The 24,046-nt window shown below is 63.8% G+C and overlaps 8 protein-coding genes across 10 annotated transcripts; 6 read left to right on the top strand and 2 right to left on the bottom strand.

The window, feature by feature from the left end:
* Window positions 1–5,544: 5,544 nt before the first annotated feature.
* Window positions 5,545–7,668, top strand: LOC62_07G009383 (uncharacterized protein; the record flags this gene model as incomplete). Its single annotated transcript, XM_062775941.1, has 3 exons — window positions 5,545–5,636; window positions 5,888–6,401; window positions 6,451–7,668. 3 exons carry the CDS (start codon window positions 5,545–5,547, stop codon window positions 7,666–7,668), a joined length of 1,824 nt encoding a protein of 607 aa, XP_062631925.1.
* Window positions 7,669–8,510: 842 nt separating this feature from the next.
* On the top strand, window positions 8,511–10,599 carry ACX1.2_1 (Putative peroxisomal acyl-coenzyme A oxidase 12; the record flags this gene model as incomplete). Its single annotated transcript, XM_062775940.1, has 2 exons — window positions 8,511–9,250; window positions 9,288–10,599. 2 exons carry the CDS (start codon window positions 8,511–8,513, stop codon window positions 10,597–10,599), a joined length of 2,052 nt encoding a protein of 683 aa, XP_062631924.1.
* Window positions 10,600–10,758: 159 nt separating this feature from the next.
* On the bottom strand, window positions 10,759–12,741 carry sti1 (Heat shock protein sti1). Its single transcript, XM_062775939.1, has 3 exons — window positions 12,648–12,741; window positions 12,422–12,601; window positions 10,759–12,374 (listed from the first exon to the last, which is right to left on the bottom strand). The coding sequence occupies exons 1-3, from the start codon at window positions 12,651–12,653 to the stop codon at window positions 10,803–10,805; spliced, it is 1,758 nt and encodes a 585-aa protein (XP_062631923.1). The 5' UTR covers window positions 12,654–12,741; the 3' UTR covers window positions 10,759–10,802.
* A 286-nt stretch (window positions 12,742–13,027) lies between these two features.
* On the top strand, window positions 13,028–15,742 carry mcm3 (DNA replication licensing factor mcm3). The gene is made up of 3 exons (XM_062775938.1): window positions 13,028–13,164; window positions 13,211–13,914; window positions 13,954–15,742. The coding sequence occupies exons 1-3, from the start codon at window positions 13,066–13,068 to the stop codon at window positions 15,704–15,706; spliced, it is 2,556 nt and encodes an 851-aa protein (XP_062631922.1). The 5' UTR covers window positions 13,028–13,065; the 3' UTR covers window positions 15,707–15,742.
* A 14-nt stretch (window positions 15,743–15,756) lies between these two features.
* LOC62_07G009379 (uncharacterized protein) lies at window positions 15,757–16,686 on the bottom strand (the record flags this gene model as incomplete). Its single annotated transcript, XM_062775937.1, has 2 exons — window positions 15,757–16,464; window positions 16,627–16,686. The coding sequence occupies 2 exons, from the start codon at window positions 16,684–16,686 to the stop codon at window positions 15,757–15,759; spliced, it is 768 nt and encodes a 255-aa protein (XP_062631921.1).
* A 1-nt stretch (window position 16,687) lies between these two features.
* Window positions 16,688–19,669, top strand: ARB_06907 (uncharacterized protein). The gene is made up of 4 exons (XM_062775936.1): window positions 16,688–16,865; window positions 16,914–19,141; window positions 19,205–19,267; window positions 19,398–19,669. Exons 1-4 carry the CDS (start codon window positions 16,807–16,809, stop codon window positions 19,646–19,648), a joined length of 2,601 nt encoding a protein of 866 aa, XP_062631920.1. The 5' UTR covers window positions 16,688–16,806; the 3' UTR covers window positions 19,649–19,669.
* Window positions 19,670–20,936: 1,267 nt separating this feature from the next.
* RAS1_3 (Ras-like protein) lies at window positions 20,937–23,150 on the top strand. Of its 3 annotated transcripts, XM_062775933.1 has the most exons (9): window positions 20,937–21,251; window positions 21,306–21,351; window positions 21,760–21,803; window positions 21,919–21,967; window positions 22,029–22,142; window positions 22,181–22,263; window positions 22,375–22,456; window positions 22,505–22,623; window positions 22,834–23,150. In XM_062775933.1, the coding sequence occupies exons 1-9, from the start codon at window positions 21,243–21,245 to the stop codon at window positions 22,978–22,980; spliced, it is 693 nt and encodes a 230-aa protein (XP_062631919.1). In that variant the 5' UTR covers window positions 20,937–21,242; the 3' UTR covers window positions 22,981–23,150. The 3 variants fall into 3 exon arrangements, with proteins under 3 accessions (XP_062631919.1, XP_062631918.1, XP_062631917.1); XM_062775934.1 differs by lacking the exon at window positions 21,919–21,967 and having other exon boundaries at window positions 22,031–22,142; XM_062775935.1 differs by lacking the exons at window positions 21,306–21,351; window positions 21,760–21,803.
* Window positions 23,151–23,300: 150 nt separating this feature from the next.
* Window positions 23,301–23,970, top strand: LOC62_07G009376 (uncharacterized protein; the record flags this gene model as incomplete). The annotated part of the gene is made up of 2 exons (XM_062775932.1): window positions 23,301–23,697; window positions 23,798–23,970. Exons 1-2 carry the CDS (start codon window positions 23,322–23,324, stop codon window positions 23,968–23,970), a joined length of 549 nt encoding a protein of 182 aa, XP_062631916.1. The 5' UTR covers window positions 23,301–23,321.
* Window positions 23,971–24,046: the final 76 nt, after the last annotated feature.

Raw genomic sequence — 24,046 nt, 5'->3', positions numbered from 1 at the left:
AAAGTCGTTTTGGGTGGTGCGGGCGCGCGGGCGCCAGGTGGGTCGGAATCTCTTGGCACGGCGGGTCGCGCCCACAATGGGAAACTACTGACTGCACAAGGCTCTGCTGCATCCTAATTGTTTGGCAAGTTGCTTGCCTTTGCCAAGCACAAGGCGACGATCGAGCCTGGGGGAGAGGGTTACACCTTGAGCCCTTCTTGTCTATTGGCCACTGCACCCCCCTTATTTGCGGGATTTGTTTGGTGTGTGACACCTCGCGAGGCTTGTGGAGCTTACTTGCTGCACTACTAGTGGGCAGGTAGCCCCAAGTCTTGGCACTCGTCGCCTGGGATCTCTTTCAATGAGTAGTCTGCCTCCCTTGCTGCTTCCCCCCTTGGCCCGTCCCCTCTGTCTTGGTCCGAACAACTTTGACCCTCCCACGTCATGGGCCCTCCATCGGCATGTTCTCGGCCTGCACTCACTCACACACTCACCTCTCCTCTCACCCCCGGCCCCATCAGGCCCATCACTCACACTGCCTCGTGTCATCATCATCCTCATCACAATCGGTCGCGCCGTCCATCGCCTGGGGCCGGTTCCTGGAGCCACGAGCAAGTAGTGCCGTCGGGCCATGTCCAAGCTCCAAGCTCCGACGCAACCAACAGCTTCACACCACATGGTAACGTCGTGCATCGCGTGCGCACAGCCCAGGCCCAAGGCAATTGAGGCAACTACGCAACTACGAGTCCATGCACCACTGCTCCCGTTAGCCTCGGGCTTGGGGCCCGGCCGCCTTCCGCGCCCCAGTGGATGGACTTCGCATTGTAGCTGTCGCCACTGGCTGGCTGTGGACGCCTACCTGGCGCGAGTGAGCCACAATGGGGCGAAACGTCCCCCTCAATTGGATGCACATGGTCCAAACGAGCTTCAGTCACGGCCATGACCGACGAGCCAAATCGCGCTGCTGGTGGCGACAGCCCCGTCCACCAAGCATAACTCTTTTTTTACTTTGGCATTGGCTGCTGCGCTGCGCCGACGCGTCGCGCTGCACAGCTTTTTTGCGGTGATTGACCCTCCGGAGTAATGTTGCTACGCGCTCGCGTGTCGTGATGTCGAGCCAAGAGGGCCAAGGGCACCGGCTCGTCATGATTGATGTGCAAGGGAGGCGCAGGGTGTTGAGGGTTCGGCGACGCGCGTGGCTTGCCTCAGCCGGCTCAGCCATCCTATCCCGAGGTTTGCCACTGACATGGACAAGGCGGTGCTGTGCTCGTGCTGATGGTTATGCTTGTGTGCATCTGTCTATGTGGGTATGCAATCGACATTGACGCTGGGCACTGTGGCATCGCATCATGCCACCACCACAAGCAGCCAACAGTCGCTCGGCCAGTGGTTCGGCCAGCGACCCGCCAATCGCTCGGGACGCGTCGCCCATCACCCAGTGCAGCCAGCAGCCTCGGCAGATCTGCAGATCCAACACGCACAACCACCACCACCAAAGGCAACCAAAGGCAGCCAAAGCAGCCACAGCGGGGACGGCCCGCTCGCCTATGCATTGTTCGTCGCCCCGGTGGCCGCCAGACCATTCACTGCTCAACTGTACATCTCACACGAGCAGCGCAGCAGCAGGCAGGCAGGCCGCGGCCAGCGCCGTCCATCCATCCAGCCGAGCGAGCGAGCGAGCTGGCAGGCGGCTGCGTCGGCGAAAGCGGCGAGATTAGGGTGGGGGACCCCACGCACATGACATCTATCTCACCCGACCAGCATCTTCGCACTCACTGAACACAAGGTATAACTAACTGTCGCCTGTGCTCGGTCGATGCAGCAGCAGCAGCAGTGGCCCCCTTTCAACCATGGCAGCAAGCTTCGGTGACCGCCTCGCGGGCCTCCGGGTCGGGCGCTTCCGGTGTAAGTGGCACCATGGCCAACGCTGGGCGACACTCACGCCCGGCCCAGACAACTCGCCATGGACGCAGGTCGCGCTCGTCGGATTCGTATGTTTCTGCTCCGTGGGCATGTTCACGGCCATGAACGGCCTCGGCGCGGGCGGGACGACGAATGTCATTTGTGCGTGCGTTTCGGCCGGCCACAACACTGACACACGCAGTGGTCGACATCGCCAACGGGGTATTGTACGGCGTGTTCGCGCTCACTGGTGCGTCCTGGTCCCTCCTCTCTTTCTACCAGCCACTAACCTCGCCGGCTACGCAGGCTTCGTCGGCGGGTCAGTCACCAACGTCATCGGCGTCCGCTTGACGCTGTGTATCGGCACGATGGGCTACTCGCTCTACATTGGCAGCCTGTGGTCGTACCAGCTGCACGGGACGAGTGCGTTCCTAGTCGTCGCGGGCGGCGTGTTGGGGTTCACGGCGGGCCTGCTCTGGTCGGCACAGGGGCAGATCATGCTCGCGTACCCCGCTGAAAAGGACAAGGGCCGCGCGTTCGGCCTGTTCTGGTCCATCTTCTCGCTCGGCGGCGTCGTTGGCGCTTCCATCGCCCTCGGGATCCTGTACACTTCTTCCCTGCCGGCCGTCTCAACGGGCGTGTACCTCGCCTTCATGGTGATCATGATCTCGTCCATCTTCACCTCGCTGCTCGTCCTCCCGCCCAACCACGTCGTGCGCGCCGACGGCACCCTCGTCGAGCTCCTGCCTAGCATCACTGTCGCGGTCGAGCTGCGCGAGTTTGCAAAGCTGTTCCGCGATTGGCGCATGATAGCGCTCCTGCCCCTGTTCTTCACGTCAAACTACTTTTACGCGTACCAGGCGAGCGTGGTATCCGCGCTGTACAACGCGCGTACCCGTGCCCTCTCGTCCTTCCTCACCAACCTCGGCTCGATCGTCGGCGCAAACTTTATCGGCGCCGTGCTGGACCATACCCCGCTGAAGCGCCGCGGTCGGGCCATCACGGCGTTCGCCGTCGTCGCGTTTATCCAGCTGCTCATGTATGCCTCGGCCCTCGCCTTCCAGGTGCAGTACGACCTCAAGCGCCCAGACGCAGACAAGGGGATCGACGCGCGCCACTGGGACTGGACGAACCCGCGCACCCGCGGCCCGCTCATGCTCTTTCTGTTGTTTTTCATCGGCGACGCAGCTTACCAAGGCTTGGCATACTACATCCTGTCCAGTCTGACCAACGACCCGTTCCGCCTCGCCCGCATGACAGGCTACTACAAGGGGCTGCAGAGCGCCGGCGCGGCGATCGCCTTTGGCATGGACGCCGTCGCGACGCCGTACCTCACCGAGCTGCTTGTCTGCTTCGCCCTCGTGCTCTTCTCGTTCCCGCTCGCGCTGCTCGTAGTCCTCAAGATCAAGGACTCGAGCTACGAGGACGAGAAGACGTACCATGTGGAGAATATCGACGCGGCGGCGCTGCACAATGCCGCGCTGCCCGACGGACACCCGGCCAGGACGGAGACCAAGCAGGAACTCGAGCTCGTGGCGGCGGGCGCCGCGGCTCCGGCGGAAGAGAGTGCGACGGAGGCCAAGGTTGTGGTATCATAGTTGCAGGTTGTTGCATTGTAGGGGAATATGGACGCTGAAGGGGTGTATTCCGCAGCGTCGTCGCACGACCAAGATCCGGCAGTGCGTGCACTACTGCCCATGACCTTGCCCAAGGTCGCCAGCGACTAACCCCGAGCGAAGGAAGAAGCAAACCCAAACCTTGACGACCGCCACACCGAAGGATTGCCAGTCGTCAGCAAGGCACGCTTCTCCTCCAGGATCTGTTTCGACCATTCCCCAAGCAAGCACGCACACCCTGTGCCGAGCGAGGGGGGCCGAGACACGAGACTCCCAGAAGCAGAAGGGAGTTTGGCGCGAACCAGGAAGAAAGTGAAGGACCAAGACCAACCAACATACGCGCTCCCAGCCTCTCTCCCTTCGTCGAAGCGAGCTCGCCGAGAAGTTTGCGCCGCACCAGTAACCCAATTCTGACGAAGGCGTACGATGGTTCTGATCGAGAAGCTCATCTCCGCGCCCAAGGCACATCGTGTCCTGGAAGAGGAAGCTGTAGAGGCACAAACAAGCCTGTACGTGTTCCTCCGATCTTGGTCCGAACAACAAACAAGGCGAGGGACGAGGTTGGCTGGCTGGCTGTGCGTGTCCTCGCCGTCGAACTGCACTCGCACCACATGCCCGAGCGCGTCGCGGCAGCCTGCCCTCCAGAGAAACACTGGCGCCACGGCGACGCGTTCCAGGAGATGTGGAGCAGAACAGCCAACCACTGGGCACCTCGTGACGTTTCCAACCCCTTCACCCCGTTCCCAGCAGCAGCAGGAGCAGGGCCGGAAGAATCTGGTGGTGGGGGAGTAACCTCCTGTGGCTCCTGGAGCGACCTCCTGGAACTGGGACATGTTTGGTTCACGCCGTTTCAGTGTCTCGACGACGCCGGCCACGAGCGAGTGAGCCAGCACTGGCATGCACGCAACCCTAGCGCCCGAAACATACCCTCGAAAGCAGCCACGACCAGAGCCGGCCGGTAACCGATCTGGTCTGTCTGGTCTGGCCAGGCCCGGCGTTTGTGCTGGGAGCATATCGGACCCGGCATGCACCTCCCCCCCTGCTGTCAGACACCTCCTGCCGCGGCAGTAGCCAGGCAGCGAACACAAGGTGCACGGCGCGCGCGACAAAGCGCCGCAATCAAGCTTAACGACGCACGTCTTGTTCCTGGCTCGACACGTCGGATGGGCGCCGTCGTGCAGAGGGCCCGATCTAAAACGCACACGAGGAGATAGGGTGCCGTTAGTGGGTGGTGTGGGGGCTGGGTGTGGGTGTGTACTGTGTGGCGTGTTGTCGTCGTCGTCGCTGCTGTAGTTGTGTATGCTTGCTTTGTGTAGTGAGTCTGACTGAGTACCTCGACGCGTCGTACCGCCGACCCCGACACCGACGCCACCTTTCTAGATATGTACAGAATGCGCATGTGAGCGGGCCCGTCCCCGCCATGCAATCTGCCAGCCCGCTACCAGCCCACTCGCAGCATGGCAGATATGCGAACCCAACCAAACCCGCACCCTGCCAAGTCGGGGTCGCGAAGAGAGAGAAAGCCAAGGGCCACACCAGGGCAAGAGCGGCTACGCGCGTTTCAGCGCACCGGCGCGTCGCGCGTCACGACCCCGCGCGCATGCCGGCACCAGGGGATGTGGCGCCGGCGGGAGTCGCGGCTCTGGCGTTCTTGCTCTTCTCCTGCTGCATTCTTCTCGCTCGCCATACCCTGCGCATGCACACGCACTCCCCGTTCCGTGTGGGTAGTACCCACTGTTCTGGTGCGAGCCAGCGAGCGTGCGTGCGAGGCATGGCGGCAGCGGCGGTGATCGCTCTGCTCTGCCCACCCACACGCACAGGGACCGCCTCACCCCGTTTCGTATCGCCAGGTGCCAGCCAGCATACGTGCGCGCGAGCGAGCGACCGACCTGAGGCTTTTGTTGCTTCTTGGAATTCTGGTCGCGACAGCGCACAAGGAGCACCCACAACAAAAGCTGGCGGGACCCAGCTCTTCTTCTTGCTTGTCCTTCTTATCGTCACTCCTTTTCCTCACCGCAGGTCGGCCCACCCACACTCGTTTGACGACATGGTTCCTGTTACGGTTTTCGCTGCGACTGTTGCGGCGCTGGCTGTGCCCGCGTCGGCGCACATTGCGCTCTGGCACCCGTCGATGTATGGGTGAGTAGACAGCGAGCGAGCGAACGTCGCAGGCGCGAGAGGCATAAACTTTGGGCATGTCGCGTTGTGCTGGGTGAAGTGGTGTAGTGGCTGCACCAAAAGCCGCAACACACTTCGCCGCGAGGCACCCACCCGTCATCATCCCGTGCCAACCTTGCACTCGCACAAACCTTGCACTCTAAGCAGCGCATGCATACCTCCCCTCTATCACTGCTGCCATGCATGCACCCCCGCTGACGCACACACTACAGCTTCGGCTCGGGCTGGGACAACTCTGAAATGGCGGTCCCGCTCAACCGCCACGCGGTCAAGAACGGCCCGAACGGGTGGTGGTTCCACGGCAAGATTGACGAGCCGCCCGCGGCGGGCGAGATCGCGCAGCTGCCCGCCGGTGGCACGTGGCACACGCAGGTGTCGTGCGACAAGCACTTTACGACGTGGGGCAACCCGAACGAGCGGTACGGCGAGCAGCACTACGCGTGCGACGAGAAGGCCATGCTGCACTCTGGCACCGGGCAGCCGGGCGACGGCAAGGCCGTCCAGTACGACATCAAGGGCTGCGCGCTCGCCATCGCGTACGAGAGCGACCCGCACAAGGTCGACTCGGACAGCATGGTCATCTTCTCGGTCAACTACCAGTGCCCGTGGTTCAAGGAGGTCGAGTTCGAGATCCCCGCCGACCTGCCCCCGTGCCCCCCCGGCGGGTGCCACTGCTCGTGGAACTGGTCACACTCGCCCGCTGGCGGCGGCTCAGAGTTCTTCATGGTGAGTGGGAGCGTATAGTGCGCCGCATGGTCGTCTCTGACACCTTCAGACGCTCTTCAAGTGCAACATCAAGGGCGCGAGCGGTAACCGTGCCCTCCCCCCGCCCAAGGTCGCGAACAAGTGTCCCTGGGACCGCAACAACTGCACTGTCGGCGCGAAAACCCCGTTCATCTTCAACCAGGCAGAGGGCAACAACATCTTCCAGGACTTCACCGACCCGCCCTACTACAACTGGGAGTACGGCTTTGCCGACGGCGCCCAGAAGGACCTCTTCGAGAAGGACGTCAGCGTCACCAACACCGAGTGGGCGCCCAACCCGTGGGAGAGCTACGCGGCGGGCAAGCACCCGGCCGTCACGCCGGCCGCGAACCGCTTCGTGCCCCCCGTGCAGGACGGCGTGACGATCGTCTCGCCGACATGGCGCACCGGCCCCAAGACGTACCCGCCCGGCGAGGACCCGAGCGACCCCGCCAACGCCGTCCAGCCCGCGCGTACCTCCGTCTCCCTCCAGCCCGCGTTCACGACCGCCGCCGAGGCGTCCCCCGCCCCGACCATCGCGCCCTCTGGCCTCGCTGCCAAGCCTGCCGGTGACGCCGAGGCTGCGAGCAGCAGCGGCTCGTCGTCCACCACGACCACCTCGGACGCCGCGCCCACTACCGCCGCTACACCTACCACCGCCGCCACGACCACCGGCTCGGGCGAGGCTGTCACGACCACGTCCGCCTCGTCTTCTTCGACTACCACCACTGGCTCGGGCGAAGCCGTGACCACGACCGCTGCCCCGTCGTCGTCCACTACCACGGGCTCGGGCGAGGCCGTGACTGGCACGTCGACCTCCTCGGCGTCGACCACCACCGGCTCGGGCGAGGCCGTGACCGGCACCTCCACCTCCTCGGCGTCGACCACCACCGGCTCCGGCGAGGCAGTGAGCACGACCGCCGCGTCGAGCTACACCACCTCCGTTTCCGGCTCCGCCTCAACTGAGTCCACCTCGTCCGCCTCGACGACGTACACCGTCGCCTCGGACTCGGGCACCCCGACCGGCTCGTCCAGCACTGGCGCGCCGACCGGCACCTCGTCTGGCTCGGGCACGGCTGTTGCCGCCACGACCTCCGGCTCTGGCACCGCCGTCGCTCCGACGACGTCTAGCTCTGGTACCGCTGTCGCCGTCACATCGTCGAGCTCGGGCACGTCGCCCGTGCCGACCGCTTCGCCGACGCCGAAGAAGTGCCGCCCCAAGCAGCGCAAGCGCCGCGCCTCGTTCTAATAATGTGTTTTGATGTTTTCTTCGTTTTGTCTTTTACGCGTCCTGGTGGCGCGGTTTGGCCTGGGGCCGCATGTATTCGTGTGTTCGTTATGCGTGGCGCGTAAGACGCGGAGCGCGTCCGCGTCCGCACCTGCGGCTGGCTGGGGCTGGGGCTGGGGCTGATGATCAGTGGCAGTGGAGGGAGGAGCATCAGACGATCAATCCGGGGGCCGGGGGCCACGCTGGGGCTCCATGACAGGTGGGCTCGACGACTGCTCGCCCGACGGTCGCGCGGGGGCCGGCGATCGCTATTGCGCCCTCGCCAACGGGCAGGCGGTGAGGAGTGGCACTGCCTTACCTGCTCGTTACATCTAGCCATCTGCCTTGTTCGCATTGTCTTTCAAGGACAGCTGGACAAAGCGCTGTCGATGAGGAGGTGCCCGGTATTCGACAGGGAGTGTGGGGTGAACGTCAGAATGAGTTGTCTGCTGCACTGGCTCAGCCTGCTTGTTATCCCGTCTCCCGGCCGAGAGGTGGTGTTCAGCCCGTACGAGCTACACCACTACTGCGGTGAAATGCTTGGCTCCTGCTCGGCCTCGGGGCAGTTTGTTTGGGGCCTGATACCATGGCTTCGGCTAAAGCCGTCTCCAGTGTCCGGGTATCTCGTCATATCCGCCGTGGCGCGTAGCCTGCTTTTGACCTTGCTCGGGCAAGCAAAACATCGTAAGCATGGCCATATCATCATCGACTGAGCCATCGGGGAGGGCAGACAACACATATGTAGACGTCCCCGCGCTGCCCTCTCACTCTCTCACTACCCTCCTCCAGCTTGACCCGAGCCCCCACCACCACCACCCCGCACCATGACGACACCGCCAGACTGGGTAATGCAGCTGCTGCCCGCCGCGCCGACGGGCGCGCACCTCCTCGCTGCCGAGCGCGCGGGGAGCAACGTCGACTCTGGGCGGATCGCCGAGCTGATCCACGGCGGGCGGGCCGAGCTGGCGTCGCGCGCGCGCGTCGAGGCTGCCATTGCCGCGGACCCCAGGCTGGACATGGACGAGTCGGCGTCGTGGAGCCGCGTGGAGAAGATTGAGCACTCGCTCGAGCGCGGCAAGGTGCTCAAGCGGCTGCGCAAGCAGCATAACTGGACAGACACAGAGTACGCGTTCGCGACGCGCATACAGGGAGACGGCAACGTGTACAACCTGCACGACTCGGCCTTCATCCGCGTCCTGAAGGACCAGTCGACCGACGAGCAGAAGGCCGCCTTCCTCGCCGACGCGGAGAACGACCGCATCATCGGGTGCTATGCCCAGACTGAGCTATCGCACGGCTCCAACGTCCGCGGCCTCGAGACCACGGCCACCTGGGACCCGAGCGACAAGACGTTCATCATCCACTCGCCGGCCATCACGTCGGCAAAGTGGTGGATCGGGTCCATGGGCCGCACGGCAAACTATGCCATGGTCATGGCGCAGCTCATCGTCGGCGGCAAGAACATTGGCCCGAACACCTTCTTGGTCCCTATCCGCGACTTGAAGACCCACGAGCCCCTGCCCAACGTGTTTGTGGGCGACATTGGCCCCAAGGTCGGGTACAAGTGAGTAAACCCCCGCCAGTAGCTTCGCTCACCGCAGCCTCGTGGACAATGGCTTTGCCATCTTCAACCAGCACAAAATCCCCCATCTCAACATGATGGCGCGGTTCGGGTGGGTCGACCCCGCGACGAACCAGTTCAAGCGGCGCGGCTCGCCAACACTCACGTACGGCGGCATGACGTACCTGCGTGTCGGGATCGCGTTCGACGCGGCCACTGCCTTGGCGCGCGGCGCGGCCGTGGCGATCCGGTACACTGCCGTGCGGCAGCAGTTCCAGGACGAGGACGACCCGAACGCCAAGGGCGAGACGGCGGTGCTCAACTACAAGATGGTCCAGTACCGCCTTTTGCCTGCGCTGGCGCGGTCGTACGCGCTCCACTTTGCCGGGCGCGAGCTGCAGGCGCTCTTCAACCGCTTCGACACGGCGATGAAGAGCGACCAGAACGCGGCGCTCGCCATCCTCGGCGACCTGCACCTGACCTCGTGCGCGATGAAGACGTACGCGACCACCGTCGCCGTCGAGGGCATCGAGACGTGCCGCCGCTCCATGGGCGGGCACGGGTACTCTGCGTACGCGGGCCTCGGGCACCTGTACGGCGAGCAGCTGCCGTCCGCCACGTACGAGGGCGACAACTACGTCCTCACGAAGCAGGTCGCGCGCAGCCTCCTCAAGTCGGCCGGCGACGTCATCACCGGCAAGGGCGGCGACACGCCCCTCGACCGCGCGCTCAGGCACTACGCCGAGCGCAAGGACACTGGCGCGGCGTTCGACGTGCTCAACGACGACGAGCAGCTCGTGGCCGCGTTCGGCTGGCGCGTCGCGCACCAGACGTTTGAGATCCTCCGCCTGAAAATGAAGGCCAAGGAGACGTGGAACAACCTGCTCGTGCCGATCTGGCGCCTGTCGACGGCCTACTCGGAGTGGGTGACCGTTCGTGCGTTCTACGAGCGCGTGAGCGGCGCCGGCCGCGAGCGGCTCGTTGCCGACGTCGGCGCGCCCTCGGCGGATGCGATCGCGCAGCTGTTCCGCCTGTACGCGCTCATCACGCTCGAGGAGCGTACCGGCGACTTTGCGGAGTCTGGCGCCGTCAACGCGCAGCAGTTTGGCCTCGCGCGCCACCGCGCCATCGGCAGCGTGATTGACGCCGTCCGCCCACACGCCCTCAACCTCGCCGAGGGCTGGGGTCTCTCCGACTTTGTCCTCAACTCGTCCCTCGGCCGCTCGGACGGTAACGGTTACGAGGACATGTTCCGCAAGGCGGCCGCCAACCCCGTCAACGGCCTCACGTTTGACCCCGACCCAAACTCGGACATCATGGTCAAGAGGCGGGACCGCCTCGCAAAGCTGTAATGTTGTGTGTGCATGCTGTGGATGGGTGGTTGTCAACGACGAGGAGATCCGTACACTGTAGTAGTGAATGAACAAAATGTGGCCCTAGGTGTTTGTGCAGCGACAGCCGATCAGTGTACGAGGGGCCGCAAACCTCGACTGCCGCTCCCCCCACCCCCGCCCAAACCTAATGCTATACATAATCCATGCACAATCTAACTACATTACCTGGTACGAATGATACCAGCGTTGATAAGCTTCTGAATCTTGGCAGCCACTGAAGGGTTCTTCATGTGGTCCTGGAGCGCAGCGGGGTTCTGCTGCGCGTCCGAGAGAATCTGGCGCATGATGGGGTCCGACATGATCTGCTGCACTTCGGGGTCGCGCATGGCACGCTCGTACGTCTGCTCGTCCGTCTCGGTCGAGCGCTGGGTCTGCAGCTCGCCCATAACCTTGGCCATGTTGCTCTGCAGCTCGTTGGTGTGCTTGTGGTCCTTGTCGGCCTCGGCAGCCTTCTGGAGGGTCTCGAGGGCGGCAGTGTGGTCCTTCATGCCCTGCTGGACGAGAGCCTTGCGGATGTACGCCTTGATGAAAGTAGGGTCCTGCTTGATGGCCTCGTTGGCGTCCTTGAGCGCCTCGGGAAGAGCCAGCAGCTTGGTGTAAGCGGCGGCACGGTTCGTGTACGAGCGGGGGTCGGTGGGGCCACGCTTGATGGCCTCGGAGTAGGCCTTGACGGCGTCGGCAAAGTTGCCGGCCTTGAAAGCGGCGTTGCCCTCCTCGCGCGCCTCATCGGCCTTGGCGGGGTCAAGGTAGGCAAGGCGAGCAGACTCGGCCTTGGCCTTCTCAACCTCACGCAGCTTGGCGAGAATGTCGGGGGTGCGGTGCTCGGTCAACGACTTCTGGTAGAACTTGATGGCGTTGTCCAGGTCGTTGAGCTTGGTGTACGAGGTGCCGATACGGCCGTATGCCCTGGCAATGACCTTGTAGTCGGCACGGAGCTCGCGGCCCTCCTCGACAGCCTTCTCGGCAGTCTCGATAGCCTTCTGGTAGTCACCCTTCTCAAAGTAGACGGCGCTCAAGTTGGAGAGGTAGGCAACGTCCTTGGGGTACGTCTCCCAAGCCTTGCTGTACAAGTCGATGGCCTCGTCAAACTTGCGCGCCTTGTACGCGGCATTGCCCTTGACCTTGAGCTCGTCGGCCTCCTTCTTGGCCTCGGCATCCGGGCTGGGCTCGACGTCCATGGGCTCGTCCTTGGGAGCTGGTGGGGGCGGCGAGGCCTTCTTGGGCGAGGCGGCCCTGGGAGGAGCCGACGACGACGACGAGGCCTGGGGAGGCTGCTGCTGGAATCCGGGAGGGGTGGCGTCCGATCCCTCGGGCCTCTCCATGGCGTCAATGTCGACGCCCATGAGCACGCCGAGGACCGTGAGCATTCTCGTGTCGCCAAAGAGCGACTGGACGTCGGGCTGGCCGCCGCTGGTCTGGAGGGCGGCAATCTTGGAAGCGAACGCGGGGTCCTTCATGAACTCGGCAGTCTTGGGGTTGTTCTGGAGCTTGGAGACGAGGTTGGGGTCCGAGAAGAGCTTGCCGAGGCCCATGTCACCGCCAGGTCCGCTGAAAGCATCTCTGTCCATGGCGTTCTTGACCTCGTCGAGACCCTTCTTGAGGATGGCGTTGTCGGGCTCCTTCTGCAGACCAGCCTCGTACGCCATCACCGCGTCGGGGTACTCGCGCAGGCCATGGAGGGCGGCGCCCTTGCGCGCGTAGCCCTTGGCGAAGGCGGGGTTGAGCTCGATGGTCTGGGAGTGTCAAGAGTTGGGTCAAGCAAGAGAGGATCTCAACTCACCTTGTCAGCGTCCTCGAGAGCGCCCTTGTAGTCCTTGGCGCCGGCCTTGGATGCCGAGCGGTTGGAGAAGAGGACGTGGTTTGTGGGGTCAAGCTCAATGGCCTGGGAGTAGAGCTTTGTGGCATTGGGGTAGTCCTTGGCGGAGAAGGCCTTGTTGGCCTCGGCTTTGAGCTGCTCAGCCTGCTGTGTGTTAGATTGACCTAGCACAGAGCTTCCATCTACTCACCGACATGATTAAATGATGCTGTTTTGTTTTAGATGCAGTGAGAGATGTTGGAGAAGGAAGGAAGAGTCGGAAGATGGTCGTGCGCTCACAAAAGTCTCAACGAGCAGCGAGCACAGCTCAAGCGATGACGGCGTTGCTTGCTGCACCTTCCTCGCCTTCCCTCCCACCCAGCGAACTCTCCAGAACCAGCGGGGCCCATCTGACTGATGACGGGATTAAATGTATCACTCACGTGCTATTTTCCCACGTCATCACCGTGCTTATGTAGGTGCGACGCGTCGCGTTCCCTGAGTTACCTCTTTACGCGTCTCGCCCCCTCACCGCCGCCCCCTTCACTTTCCCTTTGTCCTTCATCTCCATCACTCTCTTCTCCACTCTCACCTCCCCACCCCCGTACCCCACGACGCAACTCGCAACCATGGCAGAGTTCGCGAGCACACAGGACAACAACTTTGTCCTCGCAGACGACCTCATGCGCGATCGCGCGAGGCAGTTTACAGAGTTTCTCGAGGATGAGGTGGGTTGGGCGCGAGCGCGAAGTCGCACCCTGCTGACACTTGCAGCGCCAAATAAACTACAACTACCGCGAGGCGATCCGCCGCATGCTCGACCTTGAGCAGAACCGACTCATCGTCAACCTCGACGACCTGCGCGACTATGACCGGTCGTACGCGGATGGATTGCTCCTCGAGCCAACGTCCTACGTCCCCGCCATCGAGTCGGCCCTCCAGCAGCTCGTGGCCGGATTGCACGACCCCTTGAAGCACAACATCACGGGCAAGGAGTACCACGTCGGCTTCCGCGGCTCGTTTGGCCAGCAGCACGTCAACCCGCGTACCTTGCGCGCCAGCCAGATCGGCAAGATGATCTCGCTTGAGGGCATCGTCACCCGCTGCTCCTTGGTCCGCCCCAAGATGCTCAAGTCGATCCACTACTGCCCCGACACAACAAAGTTCCACTCGCGCTCGTACCACGACTCGACCATGATCGCGCCGTCATCCACCCTCACAGGCTCGACGACCGTCATCCCTCAAGATGACGGAGAGGGACACCGCCTGCTGATGGAATACGGCCTCTCCACCTTCCGCGACCACCAGGCCATCAACATCCAGGAGATGCCTGAGCGCGCCCCGGCCGGTCAGCTCCCGCGCAGTATCGAGATTGTCCTTAGCGATGACCTCGTCGACGTCTGCAAGCCCGGTGACCGTATCCAGCTGGTCGGCGTCTACAAGAGTCTTGGTGGTGGCCAGGGTGCCCGTGGCTTCACGTGGGTTCGATGGTCCGTCTACAGTTGCTAACCCGACAGGACTCAGCTCATCGCCAACAACGTCCTCCTTCTGTCGTCCAAGCAGGGTGGTGGTATCGCCCAGGCCCCCCTCACCGACACGGACATTCGCAACATCAACAAGGTCTCCAAGAAGAGAAACGTCATCGACCTCTTGTCGCAGTCGCTCGCGCCGTCCATCTTCGGCTTCCAGTACATCAAGCAGGCCATTCTTCTCCTCCTGCTCGGTGGTGAGGAGAAGAACCTCAAGAACGGTGGTCACATCCGTGGTGACATCAACGTGCTCATGGTCGGTGACCCGTCCACTGCCAAATCTCAAATGTTGCGCTTTGTCCTCAACACTGCGCCACTTGCCATTGCGACGACTGGCCGAGGATCCTCCGGTGTCGGTCTCACGGCCGCGGTCACCACGGACAAGGACACTGGCGAGCGTCGTCTCGAGGCTGGTGCCATGGTGCTTGCCGACCGTGGTGTCGTGTGTATCGACGAGTTTGACAAGATGTCGGATGTCGACCGAGTGGCTATTCACGAAGTGATGGAGCAGCAGACGGTCACCATTGCCAAGGCTGGTATCCACACGACCCTCAACGCCCGCTGCAGTGTCGTCGCCGCTGCCAACCCGATCTACGGCCAGTACGATGTTCACAAAGACCCTCACAAGAACATTGCCCTGCCCGACTCGCTTCTGTCACGTTTCGACTTGCTGTTCGTTGTCACCGATGACTCGGACGAGCAGCGTGACCGCCAGATCTCGGAGCACGTGCTGAGGATGCACCGCTACCTCCAGCCTGGTGTCGAGGAGGGTACGCCCGCTGTCGAGAACCTGCAGCAGAACCTCGACGTCGGCGGTGACGTCGAGGAGTCGCGCACGACCGAGACGCCCGTGTTTGAAAAGTGGAACCCCCTCCTGCACGGCGGTGTTACAACGTCGTCTGGCCGCGGTGCCAACAAGAAGAAGGAGGTGCTCACCATCGCCTTCATCAAGAAGTACATCCAGTACTCGAAGAGCCGTATCCACCCGACCTTGACAAAGGGCGCCGCCGACTACATTGTCAGCGTGTACGCTGCACTGCGTAACGATGACCTGGCCAGCAACCAGCGCCGCACTTCGCCCCTGACAGCCCGTACGCTCGAGACGCTCATCCGTCTCGCCACTGCCCACGCCAAGGCTCGTCTCTCGTCCACAGTTACCTCGGACGATGCCCTCGCCGCCGAGGAGCTCCTCCGCTACGCCCTCTTCAAGGAGGTGATCCGCCCCGAGCGTCGCAAGCGCCGCAAGCTCAACCCCGGAGCTGGTTCCGACGCCTCCTCTGACGAGGAGGACGAGGAGGAGGAAGAGGAGGGTGCCGAGGTGACGGCGTCGCAGCGCGAGAAGGCGGCCGAGAAGGCCAAGCGTATCGAGCGGACATCCCCTCAGCGCCCCGGCCGGCCATCACGCCGACGTGGCGCGCCGTCTGCCACGCCAGCCCCCGCAGCCGACGCGGACGCCGAGGCTGTCGACCAGGACATCGACATGGCAGAGGTGGAGGAGGAGGAGGGCTCGGCGACAATCGACCCTGCCCGCCTTGACCTCTTCCGCGCGCGCATGAGCGCCGTGTTCGAGTCGGATGTCGCAGCCGAAGGCTACGCGACGTTTGAGGACCTCCTGCCCGAGGTCAACAAGGAGTTGAGCCACGAGGACATGTTTAGCACGGCGCAGGCCAAGGCGGCCATTGCTGCCATGGCTGAGCGCAACGAGCTGATGGAGGCCGACGGCACCGTGTACAAGGTTTAAAACGAGGCGTTGTCGTGTTTGTATTTCTTATGCTACAGTATAGATTTGAGTCACTGCCGGCGCGCGCCCCACCAGCCCTTGCCGTAGCTGACGAGCACCTCGTCGCCTTTGGCTATGCCGCCTTTCAGAGCCCACACCTCCATGCGCAGCTCACCAGCTTCGCCGCGGCCTACGCGAAACTCGGCGTTTGGCTTGCTTGCGACACCGCGATAGTCGTTGACGAAGCGCGCCGCGTTGCCGGCTTGTGCCGCATCCACGCCGATGGAGACGTGCCCAGGGAGGGGGTTGCGGATGTCGGACGCGGACAGGCGGAGGAGGGAGAGGTCGTAGTCTGATTCGGCGTGCGCTGGGTCTTTATTGCTCTTCTCCTCCTCACCTTCGCTTACGACGTCGGCGTGAATGATCCCCAAGTAGGGGATGACCATCTCGCCCTGCGCTATCCGGCGGCGCGCGACGAGACAGCGCTGCCCGTACGCCGGGTGCGACGGTGTCGTGACGCGCTTAATGGCGACAATGGCGGGGTGTGGCGTCGCGCGGGGCGCGAAGCGAGTCGAAGATGCCGATAAAAGGGTCGAGGAAGACGCCGAGGACGAGAGGGACGAAGACAGCGACAGTGGGGACGAAGTAGGGGACTGCGCCGTCGGCTGGGGGAGGAGCAGCGGGATTAGCGCGGGGGGAAAGGCTGGTCCGAGGCGCGGACGGGTGAGGAAGGCCACGTCCTCTGGCCAGCCTGGCGGCGGGGGCGCGTCGTGCCGGGGCTGTATGGTGGATGTGGATGTGCGGCGTGTCGCTTGTCGCAGAAACGAAGAAGAGGGCGAAGCGAAGGTGTTGAGTGTGCCAAGAGGCCGGCTCAACGCCGTGTCACCCCCACCCAGACAGTCCGCCACGACGTCATACCCCCACCCCACCCACCACCCCACCTCCACACGCGGCGCGTCTTCGGCGTCTGCCGCGACACTTCGGCGACCTAAACACGCCATCGAGGCGTGATAGCTGACTGGACTCGTGTTGCTCGACTCGACGTCGCCGCATCGCGCATCGCGCGGCACATAAATACTAGGCAGCTCGCATCCAGCATCCACGCGAAACGACAAGATAGAATGATACAGGCCAAGATTGACGTCGGGCCAGAGTGGGAGGCGGTCGGGCCGTTCCCAAGGTGAGTGCTGCGATAAGCCGTCCCGCCGTATCGCTAACCCACGCCCAGCGGCATGCGCGAACACCCCCTCCTCGCGTCCCCGCTCCACGCGTTCCCCCGCGCAGGGGGGCACGCGAACGCGGACATTGACTTTGCACGCCGGCCCTACGGGGAGGGGGACTGGCCATCCGAGCTGCCGTGCGGCGGGCGCGCAGCCTGGGCGCGCTTCACGTCGTCCCACGAGGACGATGTCGTTGAAGTGTCCTTCCCGGCAGACTGGGACCAGCTGCGCGCCGACCGCGGCTGGGCGAGCCTGCAGTACTCTGCCTTGCTGCGTACACGCGTCGTCATCCCGCCCAACGCTGGTGCGGTGCTCGTCGACGCCCTCCAGGCGGTCGAGTACGCTTTCGTGGCCGACGGCGACGACGATACCCCGCCGACGTGGTACAATGGCGACGTTTACGCGTTCGGCGCGACCCCGCTCGGCGAGCGCGACGCCAGCGGCCCGAGCAACTTTGCCAAGCCCGTCGTGCTCGCTCCTGGCGGGTACACCCTCCTCGTGCGTGCCATCTACGAGTGCAGGATGTTCGGCGACCCCGGCGTCGGGAACCCGCCAGTGATCAAGGTGACCTTCCGCGCGTGGGCTGGTGCGCCGGCAAGTCTCCTCCCGGGCCTCGGGGTGTTCCCGGACGTGGTAGACGGGTGGTTGGCTGGCGAGTGGGCCTCGGTGCCCCTCCGCGCAGGGCACGCGCCGCTCGTGGTCGACGTCGACGCCGAGGTCGCGCCTGGACTGCGGCTCAAGACGGTTAAGACAGTGCACATCCAGCCGTACCAGACCCGCCCGGTGGCCCTCAAGATCAAGCAGGCCAAGCGCCTCGCCGCCGACGTCAAGCAGCTGAAGGTCGCCCTCGGCGGCTTCCACTGGGCGATCGACGTCACGCATGCTTCCATCTCGGACACCAAGTCGTTCAGGCTCACGTTCGCTAGCCCCGCCCCGGAGCCACGGCAGCCGCCAGCGCTTGTGTCTCTCGCTGTTGTCGTACCCCCCGCAAAACCCTACGAGCCGCCCACCTTCCCCGTCTTCCTCGCCCTGCACGGCGCAGGCGTGTTCAACGAGGAGCCCGGGTGGAGAGGGGAGATGCCGACCGTGCCCCTCTCGTGGGTCATCCTGCCGTCCGGCCGCAACGAGTGGGGCGAGGACTGGCATGGTGGAAGCATGGCCGATGTCTGGGCGGCGCGTGACGCACTCGCGCCGGCCATCGCGCCGATTGGCGTGACCGTGTCTAATGAGACTGTCCTCATCGGCCACTCTAATGGAGGCCAGGGAACATGGCATCTCGCAGCGCGCTATCCCGATCGCATTCGCGCCGCTATCATTGCGGCAGGGTATCTCAAGATCCAGGACTACGTGCCGTACACTGAACATACGGGGTGGCGGTTTGCCGACCCAGCGCTCGCTGGCGTACTAATGTCTGCGCTCTCGCCCTACAACAACGACCTGTACGCGTCAAACCTTGCTTCTGTTCCAATCCTCGCCATCCACGGCGGCGCAGACGACAACGTGCCCCCGCGCCATGGCCGCGCGCACGTCGCCCTCGTCTCGGCGTGGACGCGCGGCGGCGCAGACATCAAGTTTGTCGAGTACAAGGGCAAGGACCACTACTGGCCCGGCATCTTCCGCGAGGACGCCGTCAAGGAGTTTATCGAGGCGCTCCCGCCCAAGCGCAGCATCGACGAGGTGCGCAAGGCAGGCTTTACGCTCGCGACTGCCAACCCGGACGAATCGGGTGGTAAAGGCGGCATCAAGATCATCGAGCTGCTCGCTCCCGGCCGACTGGCGAGGCTGGACGTCAACGCGCCGCAGTGGAAGGACGGCGCTGGCGACGGCGAGCTCGACCTCCACGGAACCAACATCAAGCGTATCGAGGTGACTGGCTATGCGCAGGGTGAGGCCGCAACCACGTTTGAGCTGGAGAATGGGGAATGGGCGCCAGTGCCATCCTCCTCCCCACTCCCCCCACCCCGCGCGTACGGCCCAGTCATCCGGCTGCTTTCAACCCGGGCGCCGATTGTTCTGGTCGTACCTGAGGCGAGCGACTCACCGCTTCGATCATTCGCCGTGCGATACGCCAACGACCTGTTCACATACCACCGTGTCGACGTCAATATTCTCGGTGATGGCGATGCGCTCCGTGCAGTCGCCGACGGATCTCTTGGCTCGGGCAGTGTCGTCGCTCTTGGCCGCCCCGACCAGAACAGGTACAGCCACTGGCTTATCGCCCAGGAACGTATTCCTCGTGAGTCGTGTAGTGCAGGTTTGAGGTTTGGTTTTGCAGGGCGAGCTCTTACTAACCCTGCAGTCGCATTCCCCACGCGGGGTGTAATGACTATTCACGGCGCGCTCGTGTACGAAAAGGGTGCTGGTGAGTATTCCGGTGTTTGCGGACTCGTGTTCGAGGCATCACCGAACGGCCGACGTTTCAGCTGGCGCCACGGCCGACGCCACGGCCGTGCCCATGTGGACCCACGCAACTGCTGACGCCGACTTTCCAGGCATAGTATCGCTGCTCCCACATCCGACGGCGGGGGACGACGCGCTGGGCGCCATCGTGGCTGGCAACGACGACGCAGGGTTCGACCTCGCTGCGAGGCTCTTGCCTCTGCGCACGGGCGTCCCCATTCCCGACTGGGCAGTGACGAGCACGAGGAGCTTGTGGCAGGGCGCCGGTGGCTTTATTGGCGCTGGGTGGTGGTCGAGAGAGTGGGGGTGGAGTGGTAGGGCGAGCTGGCTGGATCGTGAGTAAGTCGGTAGGTGGCAGGTGGGGGAGGAATCTCGGCGTGAACCCGGCGCCGAGCGGCGGTGCTGCCGCTGCGCCTGCCCGCCCGCCCAGCGCCGCCGCCCTCGCTCGCCGCCGGCTACCGGACTAGCAGATAGCGAGGAGTGCCTCGCGCGCCGCGAATATCAAAATGAACCACGGGGGGCGTCTGTTATTGGGTAACCACAAGGCTTTCATTCTTCTGGGCAGCGTTCCGCGAGTAGTCGAGCCGCGTTCCATGAGCCAGTGAGTCTAGCTAGGCACGGGGCGCGGCGGCGTCACGTCTCGTCATGCGTCTGGCGCGGTTAAGCAAGTCAGCAGGGCGATAAGGTATGCTGTAGCAGTTTGGTTTGGTGCGGCGTGATGGGTGGATGGGCCCAAACCTTGAGCCCGCAGCGCAGATAGACGCAGCGCCACGACCCGTACCAGACGGCCCGCACCCAGCCCCGCGGTACCGCAGAATGGGCTCTCGGCTCGTCCCTGTGATCGAGAGCTCGGGTCGGTCCTGGGCCGCAGCGGCGTCACTACCACGTACATGCGTCCCAACGGGCCCGTGGATCTCGGTCATACGAGCTGTGGACAGGTGAGCAGTGTGGCTGGGGGCGTGGCTGGCTGTTCCCGCGCCGTCAGCGGCGTGCAGTAGTAGCCGCGGCGTCATCCTCCCATCGTCTTTCTCTTTGATGCTTGCTTGCTGCAGTGTCTGTCTCTCCGTGGATTATCTGAAACTATCCTGCGCTGCTGCTCCCTGGCGGCGTCGTTGCTGCCTTGCCTTGGGTGCCGCCGCCTCCTCTGCCGCCACGCCACGCGCCGCGCCGCCGCGCCCCTTTTTTTTCCTCGTTTGTGGTGTGTTTTTTTCCCTGTCTTTGTGTCGTTTTTTGTGGCGACCCTGCTGCTATTGTGCCATTCTGGCAGCGCGCCAATTTGATCCCGCAAGTTGCTCTTGTAGGATCACAACCGCCGCCACGCCATGGTTGCCACATGCCGCGTTTTTTTTTTTTGAAGAACTACAACTAAGACAAGGCAGCAGCAGCAGCATCTTCATGACCCGTTGGAGACGAGGATAAGGTTGAGGCCGACGGGTACTGGCGCCATGCTTGAGGTGCGACGGAAAAGAGTCAGACGAGCTACGTCAAATTGGAGGATGGTTGCAGGTGGCTTTGGTTGCCGGAACGAGCAGCAGCGAGCGAGTGAGCCAAGCGGCGGTGGTGACGGCGGGATCAAATTGGCGCGGCGGCGGTCGTTGCAACGGGCGCCGCGACGAGCAACGAGCGAGCGAGCCACAACGAGCCTCGTGCAGTCAGCGAGCACACACCCCCTCCCTCCCTCTTGTTCGTCGTCGTTGTGCTCACAACAACCTCTTTACAACTCGTTCATAACAAACCCCCTACTACCCCCTCCTTAACCCCCCCGCCCTCGCCCTTGACAGCCCAACGTAGCGCACGCGCCGCCTCGACCCACTCACTACACGACCCGGCAAAAAAAGGCAGCAGCACCAGCAACCAGCACCGCACACACACACACGCCAGACCAGGCCACCACGCACCAGATCAGATCTCCACCACAAAACCCCCATCACTCAACAATGTCGAGGGTGCGTCTGCATTCCCAAGTCACACCGCACGCAGCATACTCACACCAGCCACAGGCACAGTTCCTGCGCGAGTACCGGCTCGTCGTCGTCGGCGGCGGTGGTGAGTAGACATCATGTCCCGTTGACCCCGCGTCCGCCCGCCCGCCCGCTGCGCGCCGTTAGCGCCAGCCGGCGCGATGTATTTGGCCAGCCAGCCAGCGCGCGCCGGGTTGCCTGCCTGCCGGCGTGCGACGGGCCATCCCGCACGCCGCTAGTCATCCTCGCGAGCAAGTCGGCGAGAAGCATGGCACACGCGCTCGCTCGCGCTTCGCGACTGGCAGCACACGCTGCACGCTCGAGCAAGCACCACCGTGCGCCCGCCCGCCCGCCAGCCAGCCGCGACCAGGCCCGCGCCCATGCCTGCACCATGCGACTGCGTGTTGCGGCAACGACCGCAACGCCTTGCTCGAGCGAGCAGCGATCCATCCCGCCCCGCCTAGCCGTTGCGCAAGCTGACACACACACCCAGGTGTCGGCAAGTCGGCACTGACGATTCAGTTTATTCAGTCACATGTGAGTGGAGGAGGAGGTCGGGGCGCGGCGCCGTGCGATGCAGAGCGTGGATGAGAATGCTGACATGCCCAGTTCGTCGATGAGTAAGTCGCGATGGCGAGCTCAACGAGCTCAGCGCTGCGCAACAACAATACTGACTGGATGCAGATACGACCCTACCATTGGTACGTTTGCTGCTCTGCTGCACAATCCACCCCTGTACGGCGCACTGACCACCGCCCGCAGAGGACTCGTACCGCAAACAGTGCATTATCGATGACGAGGTGGCCCTGCTCGACGTGCTGGACACTGCCGGCCAGGAGGAATATGGCGCGATGAGGGAGCAATACATGCGGACAGGTGGGTCGGTGGCAGGTCGGGTAGAGCTAACCTCCCAGGTGACGGTTTCCTCCTCGTCTACTCGATCACGTCGCGCAGCTCGTTCGAGGAGGTGTCGACGTTCCACCAGCAGATTCTTCGTGTACGTCGGCCGAAGGGGCGGCGCCGCTCGCTCTCGCTCGTGGTGCGAGAGCGCGCGGCGCCGAGGATTACCGAGCCCCCGACGGAGGAGCAGCACTAACCCGCTCTGCAGGTCCAGGACAGGGACTACTTCCCTGTAGTGGTCGTTGCCAACAAGTGCGATCTCGAGTACGAGCGTCAGGTGCAGCCTCATGGTGCGTTGTGGCGTCGGTACAGGCGAGGACGAAGGCTGACTGAAACAGAGGGCCGTGACCTTGCCAAGCGTTTTGGCGCCCAGTGTATCGAGACGTCGGCAAAGCAGCGTGTGAACGTTGACGATGCGTTCGTCGCCGTGGTCCGCGCGATCCGAAAGTTCCAGAGGGTGAGTGCGAGCGCAGACGAGCGCCGCAGGCGCGAGTCGGAGTGTGTGGAAGGGAGAGCTGTGCGTGTGTGTGCTGTGCCACACGGCAACGAGCCGGCGTGGTCACGACGGCCCGTTCGCTCGCCGCCGCCACGCCCCTACTCTCCCTCCGCACCTCCACTCCGCCTAGCCGATCCCACTTGCCCACTCCCCCGCTCACACACCCCACAGCAGGAGACTGGCCCAGCGGCGACGGTCACCTCGAACAACGCGACCGGACGCCCGACCCAGGGCGGCGGCGTCCAGGGCGGCCCCCGCAACGAGCAGACTAATGATGAGCCCAGCACGGGTTGCTGCAGCGGCTGCGTGATTCTCTAGACACGGCGGACGCAGCCGTAGCGTTGTTTGCGTTGTTTGTACATGTCGTCGTCGTCGTCCCAAGGCAGCCTAACTCGGTGTTGGTAATTTTTTTCTCTTCTTCTAAGCTCGACTTTCTTTTATATCACGTCTGTACAGATTCCGCGTACATGTCTATGCATACCAGCGAGGACGAAGCCGAGACGCGCGGAGCGCGGCGAGGCGAGTTGCGTGCCGGGTGGCAGGTTGTGTGTGTCGGACAGCGACGGCCTCAAACCCCCGCCTGGCCGGTGGAGGCCGTCTAAAATTCGACGACTTGTCGGAACCACACTCCTCAACACCACCCACCACAACACGACACGATGCTCCGCACCCTCCGCACGCTAGCAAAGCACACGCCCAAGCCCGCAGCGAAGCCCCCAGCGCCGTCGCCGTCGCCAACAGCAGCAAAAGCAAAAGCAGCATCCCCAAGCAGCTCGGCACAGCAGCCCTGGCTGCCGTCGACCAAGCGCCCAAAAGGCGCCCCAGAGCAGCCGTACATCCCGGCCCCGCGCGCCACACCACCACCGACACCGACACCGAGCGCGAGCACGAAGCCGAAGCGCGCGGCCGAACCGAACGCCAAGGCCAAGGCCGGCGCCGACGCCAGGGCGAGGGCCGAGGCCGTGCTCCAGGCGCGGAGGGACGCCGGGGCGGCCAAGACGGACCGGACTAGGGGGTTGGTTGACTCGTTCCGTGGTGAGTTGGCGTGGTCGCGTCGAGCTCGACGCTTTCCGTGCTCCTTGCTCGGTATCGCAGGGTAGAGTGAGCGCTCGCTCGCTGACACGCCTCCCCGCAGCCCTCACGCCCAACTCGCGCATCATCCTCGGGCTGGGCTTCGCGGCCGTCGGCGTCGCCGGCCTGGCGTGGGACTCGACGTACGACGGGGCGGAGAAGGACGGTGGAGAGGGGGAGGGGGAGGCGGGGGCCGAGAAGCCCGTTATCAGCGTGCGTATGGTCGATCGCAAGTAAGCCTGCGCTGGTGTAGCTTGCGAGGGGGTGAAGGGAAGGTCCGGGACGGTGCCGCGGCGTCTTTGGGCTCCTCCGC

Source organism: Vanrija pseudolonga, chromosome 7 (genome assembly GCF_020906515.1).
Source record: "Vanrija pseudolonga chromosome 7, complete sequence".
Taxonomy (NCBI): Eukaryota; Fungi; Basidiomycota; class Tremellomycetes; order Trichosporonales; family Trichosporonaceae; genus Vanrija; species Vanrija pseudolonga.
Note: the sequence above shows the minus strand (reverse complement) of the source record. Positions and strands in the feature narration are given on the sequence as shown.